This window comes from Anolis sagrei, chromosome 3, assembly GCF_037176765.1.
Source record: "Anolis sagrei isolate rAnoSag1 chromosome 3, rAnoSag1.mat, whole genome shotgun sequence".
Taxonomy (NCBI): domain Eukaryota; kingdom Metazoa; phylum Chordata; class Lepidosauria; order Squamata; family Dactyloidae; genus Anolis; species Anolis sagrei.
Window position 1 is genome coordinate 230,428,346 of NC_090023.1, and position 20,855 is coordinate 230,449,200.

The 20,855-nt window shown below is 37.4% G+C and overlaps 1 protein-coding gene across 2 annotated transcripts in view; it reads left to right on the top strand.

Annotated features, from left to right (window-relative positions):
- Positions 1-20,855, top strand: part of CLSTN2 (calsyntenin 2) — a 416,131-nt gene that overhangs the window by 381,738 nt on the left and 13,538 nt on the right. Inside the window, exons 10-16 of one of the 2 annotated variants that reach the window (XM_060767908.2) lie at positions 494-660; positions 6,003-6,041; positions 7,896-8,044; positions 8,753-8,979; positions 12,233-12,403; positions 15,065-15,210; positions 19,398-19,521. In XM_060767908.2, coding sequence (XP_060623891.2) covers positions 494-660; positions 6,003-6,041; positions 7,896-8,044; positions 8,753-8,979; positions 12,233-12,403; positions 15,065-15,210; positions 19,398-19,521 — 1,023 coding nt within the window. The remainder of the gene's footprint in view (positions 1-493; positions 661-6,002; positions 6,042-7,895; positions 8,045-8,752; positions 8,980-12,232; positions 12,404-15,064; positions 15,211-19,397; positions 19,522-20,855) is intronic. The other variant, XM_060767910.2, reaches the window with a different exon arrangement.

Genomic DNA, 20,855 nt, shown 5'->3' on the forward strand with positions numbered 1-20,855 from the left:
CCTCTTAAAGATAAAACACCTTGATATCATAATATGAGAATTGCTCTTTATTTGCTGTATTTTGATTGCTTTCTTTTTCGTTCCATATTATTCCTAATAATGACTTTTGATTCCATCCTGCCTGATTCAGTGCATTACAAGTGGGTGTTTGTGGGTGTATTTCTTGTAAGTAAATGCTTAAGGGTGTGCAAATGAGTAAACTTGAAAAATAATACAATGATAACAAGTTGTATTAGTAGTATGAAACATATATTCACAACTAATTTATAAGCCTTTATAAGAGAGATTATAATAATGTGAACAATAAAGTCTTAAGCATAAAGGAAATTCTTAAGTGTAATAGCTAGTGCCTGTAACTCTGCCTCGGTTTCTGCTTATGTAACAAAAATAGCGGATAGATTACCAATAGTTCCAAGCATTAAAGACAATAGTGGTAATCATAATTAAATCTGCATATTATCTATTTTAACATATGTTTCTTTTTTTCTAATAGGAGGTGAAGTCACTAAGCCCAGGTTTGCTCAGTATTTCCATGGCAGTCTTGCCAGCCTTACCATCCGTCCAGGAAAAATTGAGAGCCAGAAAGTGATATCCTGTTTGCAGGCCTGCAAAGAAGGTCTGGATATTAACTCCCTGGAGAGTCTTGGCCAAGGAATAAAGGTGAGAGATGAACTGACATCATCTCTGATAACGCATAAAACCGATTTATGAAGTATAGAATCTCACTAGGATTAGATTCAAAACTCAGAAAGAATTTGAAGGCGCACAACAATCCATATCCTTAGATATCATGAAGACTAACAAATTATCATAAACATTCTACTCCTTAAAATACCACAAGGTTCTTAATTGTTTTTGTTGCAACATCATTCTTCCTGCCTTTTAAAACCGTTTGAATACATTCTGCCAATTCTAGATATCATTTGTGTTTAGCTCCTGCACATTAGAACAGCAGTCCCAGCCAGGGAGATGCTGGCCTGTTTTTGATGGGATTCAACTCAGCCTATGGAGTCCCCAGTGGTTCAATGGGTTAAACTCTTGTTCCGGCAGGACTGAAGACCAACAGGCTGCAGGTTCAAATCCAGGGAGAGCACAGATGAGCTCCCTCTGTCAGCTTTGGCTCCCCATGTAGGGACATGAGAAAAGCCTCCCACATGGATGGTAAGACATCAAAACATCCGGGTGTCCTCTGGCCACGGTACCCTGGCCAATTCTCTCACACCAGAAGTGACTTGCAGTTTCTCAAATCACTCCTGACACGTGCACGCGCACACACAAACTCTGCCTATGCCTCTATGCTGGAGAGTATTTAGGCAGCATGCCCCAAAATTATGGGTGAATTGCCTTTTACAGCATCTGAGGGTCTGTGGTCCCATCTACACTGACCATATAATCCAGTTTCTGAATGCAGATAAGTCAACACTGCCATATAATCCAGTTTGAAGCTGATAATCTGCATTCAGAAACTGGAATTATATGGCAGTGTAGATGGAGCCTGTGTCAAATGCTTAATTTTATCTTCATTCATGAGGACTTGGGGGTCTCTCCTCTAGTTTCCTGATGAACTGAAAGAGGACTTGGCTGCTGTAAGTCTTCTTCATCTTTTGAGGAAGACAAACTCCCTATGACCCCCTTTCCAATTAGAAACCATTCCATTTTTCCTCTTTTGTTCTAACAGTAGTCTCTTGTCTTGAGCACAATTTACACAACAGGACAATCAGAAGGTGTGGCATGCCCCTCTCTTTGGGAGTGATCCATAGTTTTTCTTCTGAAATTATTTGGTATGCTCTATTATCCAATATCTGTTTGCAAATATGACCCCAAGTGTTTCTTCCCTTCCTGGCATTACTTGCTCCATACATGGTAAACGTTTCTATTGTAGAATTTTGAGCATTACTTTGTTTGCTTGGAAAATTAATGCCATCGTCCTATGGTTATTGCAATTGTATGATGTATAGATGATTATACTTAGAACTGAACTTATACTTGCAAATTAATAATTCCCAGTATAACAGAATTTTGCATAGGATAGCTATTAGAAATATTTTTGATAGTTGCTTTACATTATAACACTGCACACGCTTAATAGTTTCTGAGAGTTGTTTCTCTCCAAGTGAAGTATTACCAAAGACCATACATAAAAGAGATATAATAGCTAATGTCAATTTCTTCAGCCTAATTTATTTCACTTCATAAAGAAACCTGACTGAGAAAATATGCAAAAGTACATATGTTATTTATTTAAATCCTTCTGCCCTTGCTTAGCTCTTGCTGAACTCATGATCGATAGAAACACAGCTTCTACGCGACTACTGCTTTGTTTGAAGCTGACAATTCTTTGAAGCCTTCTTGAAGAATGCCAAAATTTCTTGTCTTCAATTTTGCCTCCAGCAGCTGATCTAGTATGGAGGAGCGGCTGTCTCAGGGAACTAGCTGTGGGTGGGGAAATGAATCCAAGAATTTAATTTTTCAGCTTCAGAACACTTTCAATCTCCGATCTGCAAGCTGGCATGGTGCAACTTTCTTCTTTCATTTTTACCTTTTTAGTTATTTTGAGAGTCAGTGTGACAGCAGGAGGCAGAAATGGAAAAAAAACTGTCAGTGAAGGTTCTCATGCGGTGTTTCCTAGTTGGCATAACAGTGACATGTCCTGATGAAAGAACCACAGTTGGCCTTAGAATTGAACAAGGCATTTGCAATGACAGATCGTGCCTGGCTTTCAAAAGCATTTGTACATAAATTGTACTTGTGCATAAAAAAACCCCATAGTGGCCATGGGTACATAGTGACTTTTTTCAATGAAAAGATAAAATTGAATGAACAGGCTTGGCCATCAGATATTCAGATTGCTTGCCTTAAAGTAGCACTTATTCAACAAATATTCTGTTGTAATTTTTGTCAACTCAAGTAGTTTTAAACTACTTCTGTATTTCTCTTCCATTTTTTTTTAAAAAAACCTGCAGAGAGTTGACCTAAAAGAGTATACAAATCATAGAGGCACATAATCATTGAGATAGAAGGGACCCCAAGGATCCCGTTCAGGAATATACATCTAATTCACTCCTCAAAAAGGCCCATCCAACCATTTTTAAATATTTTAAAGAAGAAGAGTCCAGCACAGTTTAAGGCAGTCTATTCTGCTATCAAACAGTTTTTACAACAAAATGGCATTCCTAATGTTTAGCTGGAATCCACTGGTTTGTTTTCTAATGTCTGGAGCAGCAGAAACAAGCTTGCTCCATCATCTACAACAGTGGTTCTCAACCTGTGGGTCCCCAAGTGTTTTGGCCTACAACTCCCAGAAATTCTAGCCAGTTTACCGGCTGTTAGGGTTTCTGGGAGTTGAAGGCCAAAACATCTGGGGACCCACCAGTTGAGAACCACTGATCTACAAGACAGCCCTTCAGATATTTAAAGATGGTTATTGTGTTATGTTTTAGTCCCTTTTCCAAGGTAAAAATATCCAGTTCCTGAAGATATTCCTCAGAAGACTTGGGCTTCAAATCTTTGACTAACCTGGTGACTCTCCACTGCACAATCAACCCCCCCCCCAACTTAGTCCTCATACAATTCCTTTCCAATTAAGTACAGACTGACTCTTTAATGATCTGCTTTTGAACATTTCTTGGTATTAACATAAAGAGGCTTGGTAAGGAGTATTTAAACAACGTGGGGTAGGGAGACAATAACCTTGAAGGCAAGAGTTCAAGTGCTGATGATAATAACTGAAGTGTTATAGAAAAAACTGAGCAAATAGTAGAAACCAGTAAAACAAATGTGATATAATAGGCATCCCTGAAATCTGCTGCTATCATTGTGGAAGTCTACTATAGATATCCAAGCCAGTCTGAAATCAGATGAAACCTTGCTGGAAAAGGTAATCAACTATTCAGAATACATACACACATATACTACTAGTAGAAAATTTCCACTATTTTGATATTTTTTGAAGTCAAACTCCACAAATAATATAAGGTCTAAGAAATTATCGATTCCTTTTCATTGTACAAAAGGGAAGCAACAGGGGCCCCAGCTATTTTAGATCTGATCCTAACCAAGAGTGATGACTTAGTTAATGACATGAAAGTAGGAGAATCTTCAGGCAAGAGTGACCATATTCTCCTAGAGTGTGTTATACAACAGATTGGGAAATCCCAGTGTCAGATAGACCAGTGGTTCTCAACCTGTGAGTCCCCAGATGTTTTGGCCTCCAATTCCCAGAATTCCTAACAGCTGGTAAACTGACAAGGATTTCTGGAAATTGTAGGCCAAACCACCCAGGGACCCACAGGTTGAGAACCACTGGTCTAGAATGTGTATTTGACACTTGGATTGAAAGTTTGAAAGATACTGGATCAGATTCCTTAGTCAGGCATTCTGAAGAGGTAAGAATTTTTTAAAAAGTGAGATATTGAAGGCACAATTGGGAGGCGTCTAAAGAAACCAGGATAGATGACTAGAGAACTTTCAGCTGAACTAAGATTTAGAAAGGAATGTACAAGAAATGGAAAAAGGTGAAATTGCAGAAGAGAAATTCAAACAAATTGCCCGCATGTGTAGAGAGAATGTAAAATAAACTAAAGTGCAGATCAAACTCATGCTTGCTAGAGAGGTTAAAAACAATAAAAACAATAAAAATAATGAAGGAAGAACAAGAAAATGATAGGGCCACTGTGGAGAAAATGGTGAGATGCTAATGGAGACAGTGAAAAGGCAGGTTTGCTGGACTGCTAAGAGATTTGGTTTATTTTTTGCAAGATTTCCTCTTTGTGGAAGAAGACATGTCTTTCATAATGGCATCATTGGTGAAGTCGTGTAGTAATGTGTAATCTTATTATCCCACGTTTAGTTTTGTTATCCATGCCCTTCAGCAGAAGACAGTAAAGAAAAAAAACCAGTTTATTTTCCATGGTCCATTCTGATATATCTAAAGCAATATCTTGCAGTAACATGGAGCCTCTCTGATATAGCAGGGATCATCATCCCTCTTGAATAATCTTTTCAAGTCTTCTGTTCCATTCAATAGGGGATTACCTTCTAACATCACATGTCTTCTTCTCTAAATTTTCAGAAATCTATTCATCCATAGGACGCTTCAAGGTCACTTTCATGCCTTCAGAAAGATTAACTCTTGACCTTACAAATGTCAATTGAGGGCACATCTACACTGACCCATTATCCCATGAGGGGTGTGTGTGAATAAGTCCTCTGGTGGATGCACAACACATAGAGATTATTAGGATTAATGCAAACCAAGGCTGATTAACATAACCTTGAACTATCAGTATTTTCTCACATTATAGTTGGCATTGCATAATAGTCGCAACCCCCCTTTTGGGGTCCCAGTTCTGGTATTTTGCAATTTTCTTGCATATTAGTTGCACCTGTAGTTCACAGAAGTGAGCATTATGTGAGGGGGAAACACACACCCAATTGCCTCTTCCCTCTGAGCTATGGAGGGTACCTTGGCAGCTGAGGGAGGCCTGATAGCTCCCACCAGCAAGCATGTAGTTGGGTGAATGCTCACCTGCCCACACATCTCTCCCTTCTGAGTTCTGGAGGGCTGCTCTGGACTGGCTACAGATTACTTGGCTAGTGGAAATGAGACCCAATGTCTAATTCAACTCAATAGACTACATTTCCTAATTGTTGTTATTATAAGGAGGACCAGTTTGACAAGCTTGTACCTCTTTTCCTTACCTGAATCATATATTCTGACTTACGTGTTCAGCATAATGAAGTAATAGAATCCATAGATAATAGAATGTGCAGCAATCCTTAAGAGTCTATGTGGGTAATACAATTTTAATATCCCCCCAAAAAAACTTCCTTATTGTCTAGATAGATTGCTGTGTGTGTACATTTTTCTGTGATCAATAAGTTGCTTTGCACATAAGGGAATCACAATATATGACACTTTCCTATATTCATACAATCCAGAGGCTGTATAGTCCATTCCACAATTTTAGAACTCTACTAACCCATTCTTTTCTTTTCTTTAGCAATGTATGGGTGTTTGCCCTCACACAAATAGGACTAAGGTGTGTAGACTTTACATTGATCTGCATGTAAACACCCCTTCACCCCGATGCCTAGATTGCCTACATGTCTGGTTAATATTCAGTCCAAACTGTGAAAAGTTTTAACAGGTGAATATGTTTAATAAAACAAAAAGCAGAGACATGTGGCACCTCCAGAAATTTTAAATGGCATAAGCTTATTTGAACTCCAGACCACATCCCCATATGTACAGAATGTAGAATTGATTAGACAGTGAAGTTTTCAGCAACAGTTTGATGGTTGCTGAAAGGCTATAAAAAATCTAACATAGATTTAAAAACTAATATATTTTAAAATAAAAATAGGAGGGAAAGACACAATGTAAAAATAGAAGGCAGGAAATTTGTTTAAAGAGTGACATCAAACAAACAACTCCTAGGTCGTATCTAGAAAGTAAATGACTTCATTTATTCTTACACAAAATAATGAATAATGTCAAAAGACTTGTCCAGCCAACCCTGACTGGGACCGCTTTCCATCTGGAAACTAATGTCCGCACTGTGGAAGAATATACAGATCAAGAATAGGTCTCTACAGTCACCTGCGGACTCACCACCAAGATTCTATACTTGGAAGACAATCATACTTGGACCTCAGTGATCGTCAATGATGACATTATAGTGGACTGCAAAATGTACCTCTATTTATAACAAGCATACAAATAACATATTTTAAAACCACCAGGATATTTTTGCTAATACTGTAAAGATCATGTGCATATAAGTTTCATTGTGATGGCAAAAACTAATGGTGTCATATTAAAGAAACAATCATGATTTATAGTTGTTCCACTGACATTCAGTTTATTTTCCAGTTAAATATAGCTACCATAATTATTATAAAAGTGTGTGGTAGACTTACTGCAGAGTACCAAGAATCATAGTATCATAGAGTTGGAAGAGACTTCATGGCTTATCTAGTCCAACCCTCTGCCATGCAGGAAAAGTACAATCAAAATACTCCTGACAGATGGCCATCTAGCCTCTGTTTAAAGTCTCCAAAGAAGGAGCCTCCATTACATTCTGAGGTAGTGAGCTCCATTCTTGAAAAGCTCTCAAGGCCAGGAAGTTATTCCTAATGTCCAGGTGGAAACTCCTTTTTCTGTAATTTGAAGCTATTGCTCCAAGTCCTAGTCTCTAGGGTATCAGAAAACAAGCCTTCTCCCTCTTGAGAAGAAACATGGCTATCATGTTTCCTTCTCAACCTTTTCTTCTGCATGTTAAACATGCTCAGCTCTTTAAGCCACTCCACATAGGGCATGGTTTCCAGACCTTTGATCATTTCAGTCGTCCTGGACACGTTCCAGTTTGTCAATATCATTCTTGATTTGTTGTGCCCAGAACTGGACACAGTATTCCAGGCGAGGTCTGACCAGAGTAGAATAGTGAGGCACCATGACTTCCCTTGGCACTCCTATTTATTTATTTATTTATTTATTTATTTATTTTACTTTTATACCGCTACATCCAGTTTGGCTCGGGGCGGTTTACAGAACAGCTTAAAAAAAGACAATTTGATTTTAAAATAGCCATAACAATAACAATAGGCATGCAGTCCCATTGACTTTTTAGTTGCTGCATCACATTTTTGGATCATGTTCAACTTGTTGTTTACTAAGACTTCAAGATCTTTTTTTTACATTGTCTGCTTATTTCTAATTGGCTTTTATGTATAGAACAAAGGTTATAATTATATATTTTCTTTACTTCGTTAGAGATCTAACAAATCTCTAAGAATCAATATTTAGAAACCTGCTTTTCTAAATGTTCTAATGAGTTATTCTACATTGTTTCCCCTAAATACTAATGATATTGTTTCCTCTCCCATCTTACCAGTACCATTTCAATCCTTCCCAATCAGTACTTGTTATAGAAGGAGATGACATTGAGAATATAAATCAAGCACTCCGAAAGGTCTCCTATATCAACTCAAGACAGTTTCCAACCTCAGGCATTCGGCGTCTTAAAGTCTCATCAAGAGTCCAGTAAGTTAAATTCATTAAGCTTTATTAAACCAGCAATATGCCATAAAATTTCATATCAAGAACCTTATATTTTGGGGGATGTAATAAACCCATGCAAATAAAACATTATCAATAAAATTTGACCTTTAATGAATGGGGCAATAGCATAACAATTACATTTACTTTTACAATTAAATAATTTCAAATATATAGTGTTATTTCCTAATTCCTAATTCCTCCATGCCTTTTGACTTTAGATAGAGTTCTGGATGTGTGTGAAATGGCCACATGATGCATTCAGTATAAAATGGATGATTAGGTTCTTGATGCTCGTTTAACAAGATAGCTATATCAAACCTATTAAGCCTCAATTTGAGTACCTAATGTAAAATGCATAACAATTAGAAACCATCTAATCAAGTTTAAGCATTGGCAGTTTGTTATATGTTATTTAAGAGATTCAGTGTTATGTGTGCATTGACCTTTTTTAAGGATCGTGCCGGCCAATGATATGCTTTACCATTCATAATAATATGAAAATTGTGCTTCTAATGTTCACATGGGTCTGAATCATTCCGTAGCTGGTCAACAAGTAAGCCTGAACCACCAAAAATATACTCTAGAACACATCCACAGGATACAGCATGTCTTTAGGTAGTATTCCTCTTGCAAAGGAAGAATGTACACTAAAACGTCTTCCATGAAGTTAATGAATAATATATTTTTCAGATGTTTTGGTGAAGATGTCTGCATTAGTATCCCAGATATAGATGCCTATGTAATGGTGTTTCAGGCCAAGGAGCCCAAGATTACAATAAGTGGAATGGATCATTTTGCAAGACCAGCTTCAGAGTTTGAACATGAAAAGGGTGTGACTCTTTTACCAGATATCAGAATTGTCAGCACAGTCACTAAAATGGAACATCCTCCTGACTTAAAGGAAACTATGGAGAGAGGTATGTAGTTTTCTTTTAAGAATATGATCTCTATGACAGTAGAGACTACATGCCAGGTAAAAGTAAAAAATGAATTATGCCCTGCTGGGAGAAACCCTTCTCACACCAAATAGATCCAGTTAAATTGACTCGAGATATGGTAGTATTATATAGACCTCAAATGAGGGGTTGACATTAGAGCTTCATAGATCAATCGAAAGCATTTATGTATTTAATGCATATCCTGCCTTTTCCTCAATATGGGGCCTAAGGTAACATTTATTGTTTAAAGACCATTTAATAGACAGTCCTATTAAACTTAATTTCAAAACATGTTTAAAATTGAATGAAAATAAAGGTGTAACATACTTCATTAAAAACTTTCTTCACATCCAGTTAATCGTAGAAGACTGTCTATATAAAGGGCTGTTGCCTGGTAGTGGAAAAAGAAGAGACCAACAACATCTTCCATGGAGGGGAATTCCATAGTTTGGAACCAAGCACTGAGAAAGTTATCTTGTATTTTCATGCTAAGTGCATATGTGTTGGTAACGTGTCCTAGAACATCTTGAACTTGAGTAGTCTCATATAGTTAGATACAGTCTTTCAAATATTCTAGACCAGTGGTTCCCAACCTTTGGTCCTCCAGGTGTTTTGAACATGAGCTCCCACAATTCCTGACAGTTGGTAAAGTGGCTAAGATTTCTGGGAGCTGATGTCCAAAATACCTGGAGGACCAAAGGTTGGGAACCACTGGTCTAGACAAAAGACATTTACTATTATCCAGGTCATGAATTGTGCCTGGAAAAAGATATTTCAACAAGGGAGTTAAATGTTCCAGTAACTAGCCCCAATGAGCAATCTGGCCACAAAATTTTGTAATTACTGAATTTTTGGAATAGCTTCTAAAGGTAGCAAACTGTATAGTTTCCATGGATAGCATATAGTAGGCAGGTATGGCATCTTAAATAACTGGCAGTTTAACATGCATCCCTGGCCACCACTGATGAGAAAAATCCAGTATTGATGAGAATCTTCCCAGTTCAGGGCCTTACTATATGCAAAATGTCCATGTGGTTGATGTGTTTTTCATTTTTTTTAAATGAAAGATGAGGCATTTCTGTGTGGAAAATTATATTCTAGTGCAGAAATTGGAATATTTCCTATGTAGAAAATACTGTTTCACCCTAAGGGAAAAAAAGATGTAATTCAGAATTTGTTATGTGTAAAATTTGTACATGGTTCATTTGCATAGAAATAGCAATTTCTACACAGAAGACAGCATTTTGACACAGAAATTGATATTTATGCACTGGAAATGTTGCTTTTTCCACACAAAACAACCAGATGCAGATTTTGTGCAGAATAAGTCCTGAACAGCATATGGTCTTCAAAAATGAAGATTATTGTTTTCTGATGACTTTCTCCCAGCAGGATGTAAATTACTGAAATTACATATTGCTACCTTGAGGAAGAAATCTCGTAAAAATACACCCCCCAGAGCTGACTCTAGGAGCATAGGTGTGAATCTCAGGTTTCAAACAGAAATTCCATTATCTTACTCCAAAGAGTTTTTAGGTTCTGTGTCCTTTTATGCCCTAAATAATAGCTTTCCACTTAGTTTCAGAAACATTGTTTTGTTATACTGAACCCAAAACTCTGTAAAGCATTTTGCCATGTTAGATTAGCTAATAATGTTTTAGAAGCCTGGTTGGATTTTTAACAGATGTACATTAAAATTAGCCTGGGGAATATTGTTTCTTCTATTCTCTCCTTTTCAGTACCACATTGCTGTTTTGATCTTTTTAATAGACAGCAAGTGTAATGCAAGGGGAAATAGAACAATGATTGAGCAGCCTGATTGATCATTTCATGAAGAGTTAATGTCTTAAAGATTATGGTCTTCAGGAGACAACCTTGGGATACCAGCAACATTGTAGACATTGTAGACCCTCATATTTATTGTCTCAGAACTCATGACATCCTAAATATGTGATTCTACCCAATGCAATTCTAGACTGCACCTATAGGAGTATATTGTCCAGATCGAGGTAAGGAATAGTACCACTCAATTTTGCACAGGTCAAATTTCACCTGGAATACTATGTCTAGGTCTAGGCAACACCATTCAAAAAGGATATTGAGTGGCTGGAACATATCCAGAGAAGGCTGAAAAAAAAATTCAAAGGTCTGGAAGCCAAGCCAAACTTAGGGAACTGCGTATGTTTAGTTTGGAGAAAAGAAGGCTGAGAGCTGACATGATAGCCATGTGTCAATATTTGAAAGGATATCATATTGAGAATGGGGCAAGCTTGTTTTCTGCTGCTCTGGAGACTAGGACATGAAGCAATCAAGCTGCAGGAAAAGAGGGATCATTAGGAAGACTTCTGGATGGTAAGAGCTGTTCATTAGCAGAATATGCTGCCTCAGTGTAGTAGTCTCCCTAGAGGTTTTTAAGCAGAGACAAGATGGCCATCTACAGGACTGCTTTGATAGTATATTCCTGCATGGCAGGTTTTTGGACTGGATAGCCCTTGGGGTCTCTTTCTCTGTTTCAGTTATCCTATTATTCTAAGAAGAATTTCAAGAGTGGGTTGTTGTAGGTTTTTTTGGGCTATATGGCCAGGTTCTAGAGGCATTCTCTTCTGACGTTTTGCCTGCATCTATGGCAAGCATCCTCACTACCTCTGAGGATGCCTGCCATAGATGCAGGTGAAACGTCAGGAGAGAATGCCTCTAGAACATAACTACATAGCCCGAAAAAACCTACAACAACCCAGCAATTCTGGCCATGAAAGCCTTCGACAATTTCAAGAGTTCCCACCATTTATTACTGATCCAGTTCTTAAAGTCAAAGAAGCAAAATGTACAAATGGTATTGCAGAACAATTTTTTCTGCATTGAAATATTTTCAACATAGAAAATGCTATAAATGGGGGATCTATTCTGTACAAAATTCAAACATTGTTGATTTGCATATAAAATAGCATTTTCTTCACAGAATGCAGGATTTTGTGCCGGAATGAATATTTCAGCATAAAAAAAAAAAGTTAACATGCAGAAAATACTATTTTTGTGCTGAAAATGCTGTTTTCTGTACAAAATGACCAATTATGAATTTTGAACTGAATAAGTCCCAAATTGTAAATGGCCCCCCAAAACCTGTAATTTTCAAAGACTTTCTCACAATGAGAAGATGGCTGAAATTACTCATCACTACCTTCAAGAAAAGGCTTAGTGAATAGTTTCAACTCTGTCTCTATTCTATCCTCAGTCCATAAACCAGTTCTGTTAGAAGAGATGCACCATAACCTGGATTTTTGTGACATTTTGGTAATTGGGGAAGAACTAAACACTAAGCAAGAATGTTTAGAATTGGATCGGAAAGAACTTCAAGGCAAACACTTAGATGCTACAAACTCCACAGCGGGATATTCAATATATGGTATGATCAGTTTTTGATTATTTAAACATAAAACTATCTATTTATTTCTGTATTTGTCACTATGTATATTCTTACTTTTGGAGCTACATCTTCATGCGTAAAGAAAAAATGGTACCCGTTAGAAGAAGAAAAAAGAAATTGCATGAGTAAGCTTTAGAAACTCTTCATAAATATTACTTTCTGCTTGGAGGAATGAGAGTGACCGCCTGTTCTCTAAACCCTTGCTATCCTGGTTCATTAAATTTGCCGGGGGGGGGGGGACTAGCAGAGTGGGTGAAGGTGGTGGCTAATGCCTCCCTGACCCAGGGCATAATGCCAATTAATTTCAGGGAGGCAATAGTAAGAGCTTTGTTAAAGAAACTAACACTGGATCCCACTCAACTAATTATTGGCCAATTTCAAACCTCCCTTTCCTGGGCAAGGTTCTAGAAAAAGTGATGGCCTCACAACTCCAAAGTTTCTTGGATTAAACAGATTATCTGGATCCATCTCAATCTGATTTCAGGCCTGGCCATGGGACAGAGATGGCATCGATTGTCTTAGTGGAGTTTGGTGTCAAAACTATGGTTACCATACCCAACTCTATTACTCCTTTCCACCGAAAGTCAAGGATGCCACGCTGCTCCTAAACTGGTGCCTGTCATCAGCGATGGACTGGATTCGGGCTAATTAGTTGGTGGTAAATCCAGACAAAACAGAGGTGCTACTGGTCAGTCAGAAGGTGGATCAGGGTGTGGGGTTACAGCCTGTGTTTGGATGGGGTCACACTCTCCCTGAAGGTACAGGTTCGCAGTCTGAGGGTGATCCTGGATTCATCGCTGACCCAGGAATCCCAGGTGTCAGTGGTAGCCAGGACTACCTTTGTACAGTTAAAACTTTGTACAGTGTGCCAGCTGCTCCCTTACCTTGGGACGCCGGATCTGGTCATAGTAGTCCACTCCTTGGTTACTTCCTTTTTGGACTACTGCAACATTCTCTACATGGGGCTGCCTAGAAGATAGTTCAGAAGCTACAACTGGTTCAGAGCTTGGCAGCCAGGTTACTAACCGGAGCGCCTTAGCTTGAGAGGACGACTCCCATGTTGCAGCAGCTCCACTGGCTGCCAATCTGCTTCTGGGCTAAATACAAAGTGCTTGTTATTACCTATAAAGCCCTAAATCATTCAGGCCCAGACTATCTGAAAAACCGCATCTCTGTATACAAACCAGCTCGAGCATTGCTATCTGAGGAGGAGGCCCTGCTCTCAGTCCCACCCTCATCTCAAGCATGACTGGGGGCAATAAGACAGGGGGCCTTTTCCATGATTGCTCCCTGCCTCTGGAACTCCCTCCCAAAAGACTTAAAAACTGCCCCTCTCTCTTCGCCTTTAAAAAGTTGCTAAAAACACAGTTATGCACTTTAGCATATGGAGAAGAGGAAGACGAATATGTCTTGATATTTATCATCATCTAGATATGTTAAATCCTACCCAGAGACTGGAATTGATTTCAGTCTGTTAGCTGTTGGAATGGTCCCACCTTTTAACAAGGTCTTAGCTTTTTTAAATGTTTTAAATATTTTATCCTGTTAATTTATACTATATGATGTTGGTTATGGCTGATTTAAGTTGTATTTTTGATTAATGTATTTAGTATTAAGTTTTGCAGTTAGGTTGTTTGTATATTGTTTGATGTATTTTGTTTTGAAGTAATTTGTTTATATATATTCTTTGTAAGCATTGAATGTTTGCCATATGTGTAGGAAACTGCCCTATAAATAAAGTATTATTATTATTTTACTGACACAAAAACACAGTATGTCACAGCAAATGAGATCTATATGCTGGGTTTCTAATCACAAAATCACAAGTCGAACACTTCCCAAGCATCTAGGACTGTGTGATGTATTTATTATTATTATTATTATTATTATTATTATTATTATTATTTTATTTGAAACACAACAAGATGAGTTCACAGCAGACATCATCATCATCATCATCATCATTATTAACAGCAAACATGTCAATTTCTAAAATGTATTTTATGTGGGGTGTGTGTATTTTAAATGAGACGAGAATTTATTGCAAAACCATATAATATTGTGATTGGATATATTTTTTGTTCTTATAAGCAAAAATATCCCTAAAGATACTCAACATATTTCTGTTATCTGCTTGTTGAAGGGCATATACTCTTTTGCTTTTAAAAATAGTTACCATTATTATGGCAGGCTTAGATGTGTAGAAAGTGAATTGACATTTTCTGTGTCTTTTTCTATTATATTACATCTTTCTCTCTCTCTCTCTCTCTCACACACACAATATATATATATATATATATATATATATATATATATAAATTTATTTTATTGGTATGATATATAAATAAGAGGTGTGTCATTGTGCAACCATGAGTAAGCAAACGGTTCAGCTTCATGTGAAATCATCATCCTTACTGAAGTAATGCCACTGTGATATGTCTATTTCTATTACAGTTTTCAAACATATGTGTCTTTGCTTGCTGTAATCTGAACTATAAGGTTTTAATATCATATTTTAATATCACGGCTTGATCCACCATATTAGACTTATTTTATTTACCACAAGTTCATGACAATTTTTATTGCATGAAGGTGGTTTTTCCACTGTATAGTTTCACTGATGCTGTGTCACTTCCTTAGGTGTGGACACAATGAAAAACTATGAACAGGTCTTGCAACAAGTTCGCTATCGTAACTGGCACACATCTTCCTTCTTTGATAGGAAATTTAGAATCAAATGTTCAGAGCTCAATGGGCGCTATACCAGCAATGAATTTAATTTAGAGGTAAGTTATATATCTAAGCCTTGCTGACAATTCAGTTCTTCCATGTGGTCTTAAATGATATATATATATATATATATATATATATATATATATATATATATTGGGGGGGGGGAGAGTTAATGCTTGCAATCATAAATATATTTTATGATAGTGCCACCATCATGGTGTCTTCCAGAAGTAGTCTTGACAGTGGATCCATAAATGACTGTGATAACCTATTTTGGATCCACATGGTCTTTAACATTGAGAAATAGATTTCCAGAAGGAAGATGGTCACAACCACAGTTTACTTGGTATGCCTTCCTCTTTGCATATTTCTTCCTTTCACCCTCTCTTTATGCCTCTTCAAAATCCATAGCACCATTGGTAACAGCCAACCTCCAGTTACAATGCTCAAGTTACAGGGATTCCCAGTACTTGGTATTAGTGCCATATAGGTTAGTTGAATAATGATTTCTAAAATTATAGCCTGCAGCTTCAAACTGGCAATCCCCATATCAGTGAAGAGGTAAATCCACTCTGGGTTGTAGTTCAAATTTCAAAGGACATATCCAATGTGCTGAATAAAAAATATGTTCATTACATTGTATACCTCCTTAAAAGCTGAACAAAATCAACTGCCCCATTTACCTTGGAGCCACCAGCCTCAATAAGATCCACTTACACTGCCAATAAACTGAAATACTTTTCTAATTTATTCCTTCTCCACTTTGTGTAAATCTCTCTAATGTAACTCTGGTTTGGATTTGCATAAAGTGACATGTCCACAGTTACTACAAAAGCATATTGAGCTTTTGAACAAAAGGTTTAAACAGACCTAGTTTTACTGGTTGTATTTGTACCAAAAGAGAAAGAGAACAAGCTTTGGGTTAGGGAATATTTTCCTGCTCTCTCCAGGAGTTTCTTCTTATATATGTCAAGTATATAACTCTGTGCAAGAAAAACAGTGTGAATTGTGTCTTAAGCTAATGAGGTGGAGCATGGATGCTCTTTCAGTGGTACCTTTATAAAATGTTGCAGATGTCTATAAAGTCATAAGCCATCAAGCCTTGTAAAGCAGATTCCTTCTGTGCTTTTATTCTTGCATACAGGTCTGTTTTGAACATTTTGCTCTATTCCAGCAGTGGTTACAAGGTTATGTTTTTCCTATAAATTGAATGTCATGCTGATAGAAGTGAGCCTTCATTGCATTGTGAGCAGCAAGGGTTTTCTGCTGCATAAGAAAACACAGCATGTGAAAAGCTTCCTGTGATGTGCCAACTATTAGCCATGAACCTGATCACCTTCCATACAATTTAATCTTTATTGCCCTTGAATCCAGAATGTAGGCTAGGGTATTAGTGAATCAACTAAAATATTAGAAATATACTGTGATCAAAAGCACAGAGCAGATCCATGTGGTACTTTTATACATTTCTTTTTGATGTTTATATTGTATCTAACTCTAAAACCCCAAATGCTTGATTGGAACTTTGACCAAAACTCCAGTGTTAGTCTTAACTAGAGCAGACCCATTGAACCAATGGGATTTTAAATGAGTGTTTACCATAGAAAAATTAATTCAGTGAGTCTGTTATGTTTGAGACTATCCGATAAAATTTATGTTTTAGATAATTCTTTTACAGACTATCTTATATGGGGGAGTGATAATTATATATTTCTAGTGCTCTGGGATCAGCACCATATTTATATACATTGTTTCCTTCTTTCCTGGAATTTGCTAGAAACCAGGAGTCAATGACTCCAGGACTGGGATTAGTCCAGGAACAACCACTTTGAGGGAACTTCCACACAGCCCTATATCCCAGAATACCAAGACAGAAAATCCCACATTATCTGAGTGTGGACTCAGATAACCCAGTTCAAAGCAAATACTATGGGATTTTCTGCCTTGATATTCTGGGATATAGGGCTGTGTGGAAGGGCCCTGAGTAACACTGCTTTAGATTATCAGTTTTTGCATTAAGCAAGAAATAAGCCATGAAAATTGCTTACCTAAAATACTATTGTAATTTAGCCTAATGAAGGCATCATCTTCTTTAATGGCTGTTTAGTTCTCAGACCATGAATCTACAGGTAAACTAGGGTGTGTGAGAACTAATCTCTGATAAAGTTGGGATTGTCTTTGGACCAAAATACTTCTATGAATCCTGGGACAATTTGATCAAGCTGCAAACTTTACTGTTCTCTACTTTTAAAAGTTGTGGTAGTTGTTTTAGCATCTCCTTCAGATTTGAAACAGTGTCATTTTTAATGGAAAGTTTGAACATTTTTGCTCAATGTCCACATATTGAGTTTATTTAGAAATCTGCATTTGGCAAATATTTTTTTTTTTAAAGAACAAAATTTCCAGCTACATGCACTGCCCGAATTCAGTAGATACTACTAATCCTAGTATAGAAAGGAATATGTTTTAACTGACATGAAAATGATGACCCAACTACAAAAGGTAGAAACCATAATCCACATAATCCAGTATTACAAAATATGATTGAATACACAGTGATTCAAAGTCAGATGTTTAAAGAATAGACACACAAAAATTCTATCTGGATGGCTGGATCTGCTTTCAGGTATTGGTGGTGGCTGGGAGAGCTTTGCTCAGTTAAAACTTGTGCACCAACTGCAATCTTACCTTGAAAAGCCTGACTTGACCATGGTGATCCATGCCTTAGTTACATGCAGAATAGACCACTGTAATGCACTCTATGTGGGGCTGCCTTTGAAGGTGGTTTGGAAACTGCAGTTAGTGCAAAAGTCAGCTACCAGTGCAAAGGCTAGCTATATTGAACATATTATGCCACAACTAAAACAGCTGCACTGTCTTCCAACAAGTTTCCGAGCTCAATTCAAGTTGCAGGTTGTTACCTACAAAGCCCTATACACTTCAGGTCCAACCTATCTTCAAGACCGCATCTCTTTCTAAGAACCGGTGCAGGCTTTGAGATCAGCAGGGGAGGCCCTTCTTTCAGTTCCACCACCGTCTCAAGTGCGGTTGGTGGAGACGAGAGAGAGTGCCTTCTCTGTGGTGGTTCCCCAGTTCTGGAATTGCCTCCCAAAAGAGATTAGGTTAGTCCTTGAATCCTTCTGATCTAGCCTAAATACATGGGTTGTTAAGCAGGGTTTTGGCCTCACTTAGATTAAAATGGGCCCATATGAGGTTGACACTCTGGACCTTTAGATGTGAATTGATGGCAGCTAGTTTTAACTACAAATGGTCTGCATTTTTATATGTGCTGATAGTGGCTGTTTTATAGTGTTTATGTGATAATGTACCTTTTCTTATGGTGCACTTGGAATGCATTGTAAGCCACCTGAATCCCCTTTGGGAGATGGTGGGGGATAAAAATAAAGTTTAGTATTATTTATTCTCCTGCAAATTTGGCAATTTTGGATGATTTCTATCAAGTGTATAGAAAAATTCTCAAAGTTTGGAAAGGTATTTAAAAAAATTAAAACAAAATTTCACCCATTTTCACATTAGGTAATTTAAACAAAAACAACAACAACATACCACTGTAACATTGGCTTTTTTCACACCTGTTAACAATCCAAACCCCTTTTAGAATATCTCCTGTGGATACGAAACCTCTCCACCCAATATTGTCCGTAACATCTCTCTGTCACTTAATTTGCCACTCTCACTTTAAGAGCAACAGCTGCTGACTGTAACAGCCCTTTTCAGAAGCAATATCCAGAACAGGAGTGAATCTGGGGTTGAATGAGAGCCAGCAGATGGAAGGGATGGGGAAATAATAGGAGATACAACTAAAATTACAAATTCCCTTTAGCAATCAGCCCATTCCATTCTTTTATCTGGACAAAGCAACAATGTAATAAATTTAATGAAGCCCTCACAGTAGCATTTCACAGACATAAGAAAGAATAATATTATTTTAATTACCATATAGCTACATTCTGCTTGTAAATGCATAGTAAGTATTGTATGATTTCTCAGAAAATGTTCTTTTCAGTAGTCATTTCCCTTCCCAAAATATATATTTGGGGATAAAGCGGTTAAGAATCTTTAAAATGCAATTCTATATCAAGCCCTGAACCAATTCTCTATACCCAGAAAAAGTGAAATATCTGTGTGATTTGAACTTTTCTAGTATGATTTCAAATGCAGATTTCTTTAGAATGTTTAATAATCTGTAATATTTCTCTCTTCTTTTTTCTTCTTCAAGGTTAACATCCTTCACAATTCCAACACTAATATAATGGAATATGTAAATCATATGATAATACAGCCACAGTTTATCCAGTCTATCCATCACCCAGAAGAAAGCATAAACAGTATTAATGGCTCAGGTATTACATGTATTAAAAACATAAACATTGTTTTGCTGGATCAAACCAAAATCCATTTTTTGACATTATTCTGTTTCTGGAAGCTGCCAATCAAATGTCATTGGATTTTCACTTCCAGGATGCCAAGATTTTTGTTTCCTGTATTTTCTTGTAGAGGCTGGTGGCTCCGATGACATTGGGACAGTAAATGCATTCCATGCTTTATCCCTACTTTATAGAAACTATTCAATGTCCTCATATCTATCCTTAGCACAGCACCTTGGACAGCTACATTAACTCTGTCCAAAATCTACTGGGGATACATGCTACACTGACATCAAAGTGTGTAGCTCTCCAAATGTTATCTGAGCATAGCAGAGCAAAGATTAGGCAAAGATTTGCTTAAAGGTAAAGGATTGTGGGAGTTTCAGTGCATTGACTTGTGGAGATCTATTTCATTATGCTATACATCTATACTATGATAAGTAATAGTGATTAACGGACCAATTTCTTATTACTCATTTTAATTACTCTTAAAAGTGGGTATAACAGAAGTCTCTCTACAGGTGAACATGGAGATGTATAGCACTGACTAGCCTCAAATTTGCTATTTTCCATGGCAGCAGTAGTAGGTTGTGGGTCCAATGTAAGTAGGACAATGGATGTGCTTTGGATTTTAGTTTGGAATTTAGTGGAGCCAATTAAGGTGTTGAGTTTTATCCTTTAAAATATGTTCAGGCCTTTGAAGAGCTCTTTTCAACCTTTAAGTAAATCCTGCAGAAACTTCCCCATTGACAATAAAATATTGACAAGCTTGAATGTGGCAGAACAACAAACAAACTGGTAAAAGGTCTGGCAGGCAAGTCCTATGAGGAGTGCCTTATGGAGCTGGGCATGTTTATGCTGAAGAAGAGAAGGTTAAGAGGTGACATAAGATAGCTACATTTAAATATTAGAAAGGATGAGATATTGAGTAAGGAGCAAGCTTGTTTTCTGCTGCTACAGAGGCTAGGATTCTTCAGCAGCTATAGGAAAAGAGATTCTACCATTAAGAACAACTTCCTGATGATAAGAGCTGTTCAAAAGTGGAATAAGCAGTTTTGGAGTGCAGTGAAATCTTCTTGGAGGGTTTTATTTGCAGAGATTGGATGGCCATTCGTCAGGAGTGACATGGTTATGTATTATTGCAATGCAGGAGGTTGGACTGGATGACCCTTTTGATCTCTTCTGACTGTGTAATTTTATGATTCTATGAGCCTATGAGTGCACCTACACTGCAGAATGAATGCAGTTTTATACCATTTTAATTGCCAGTGCTGTCGAATCCTGGGAGTTTGGTGAAGTACCAGCAGTCT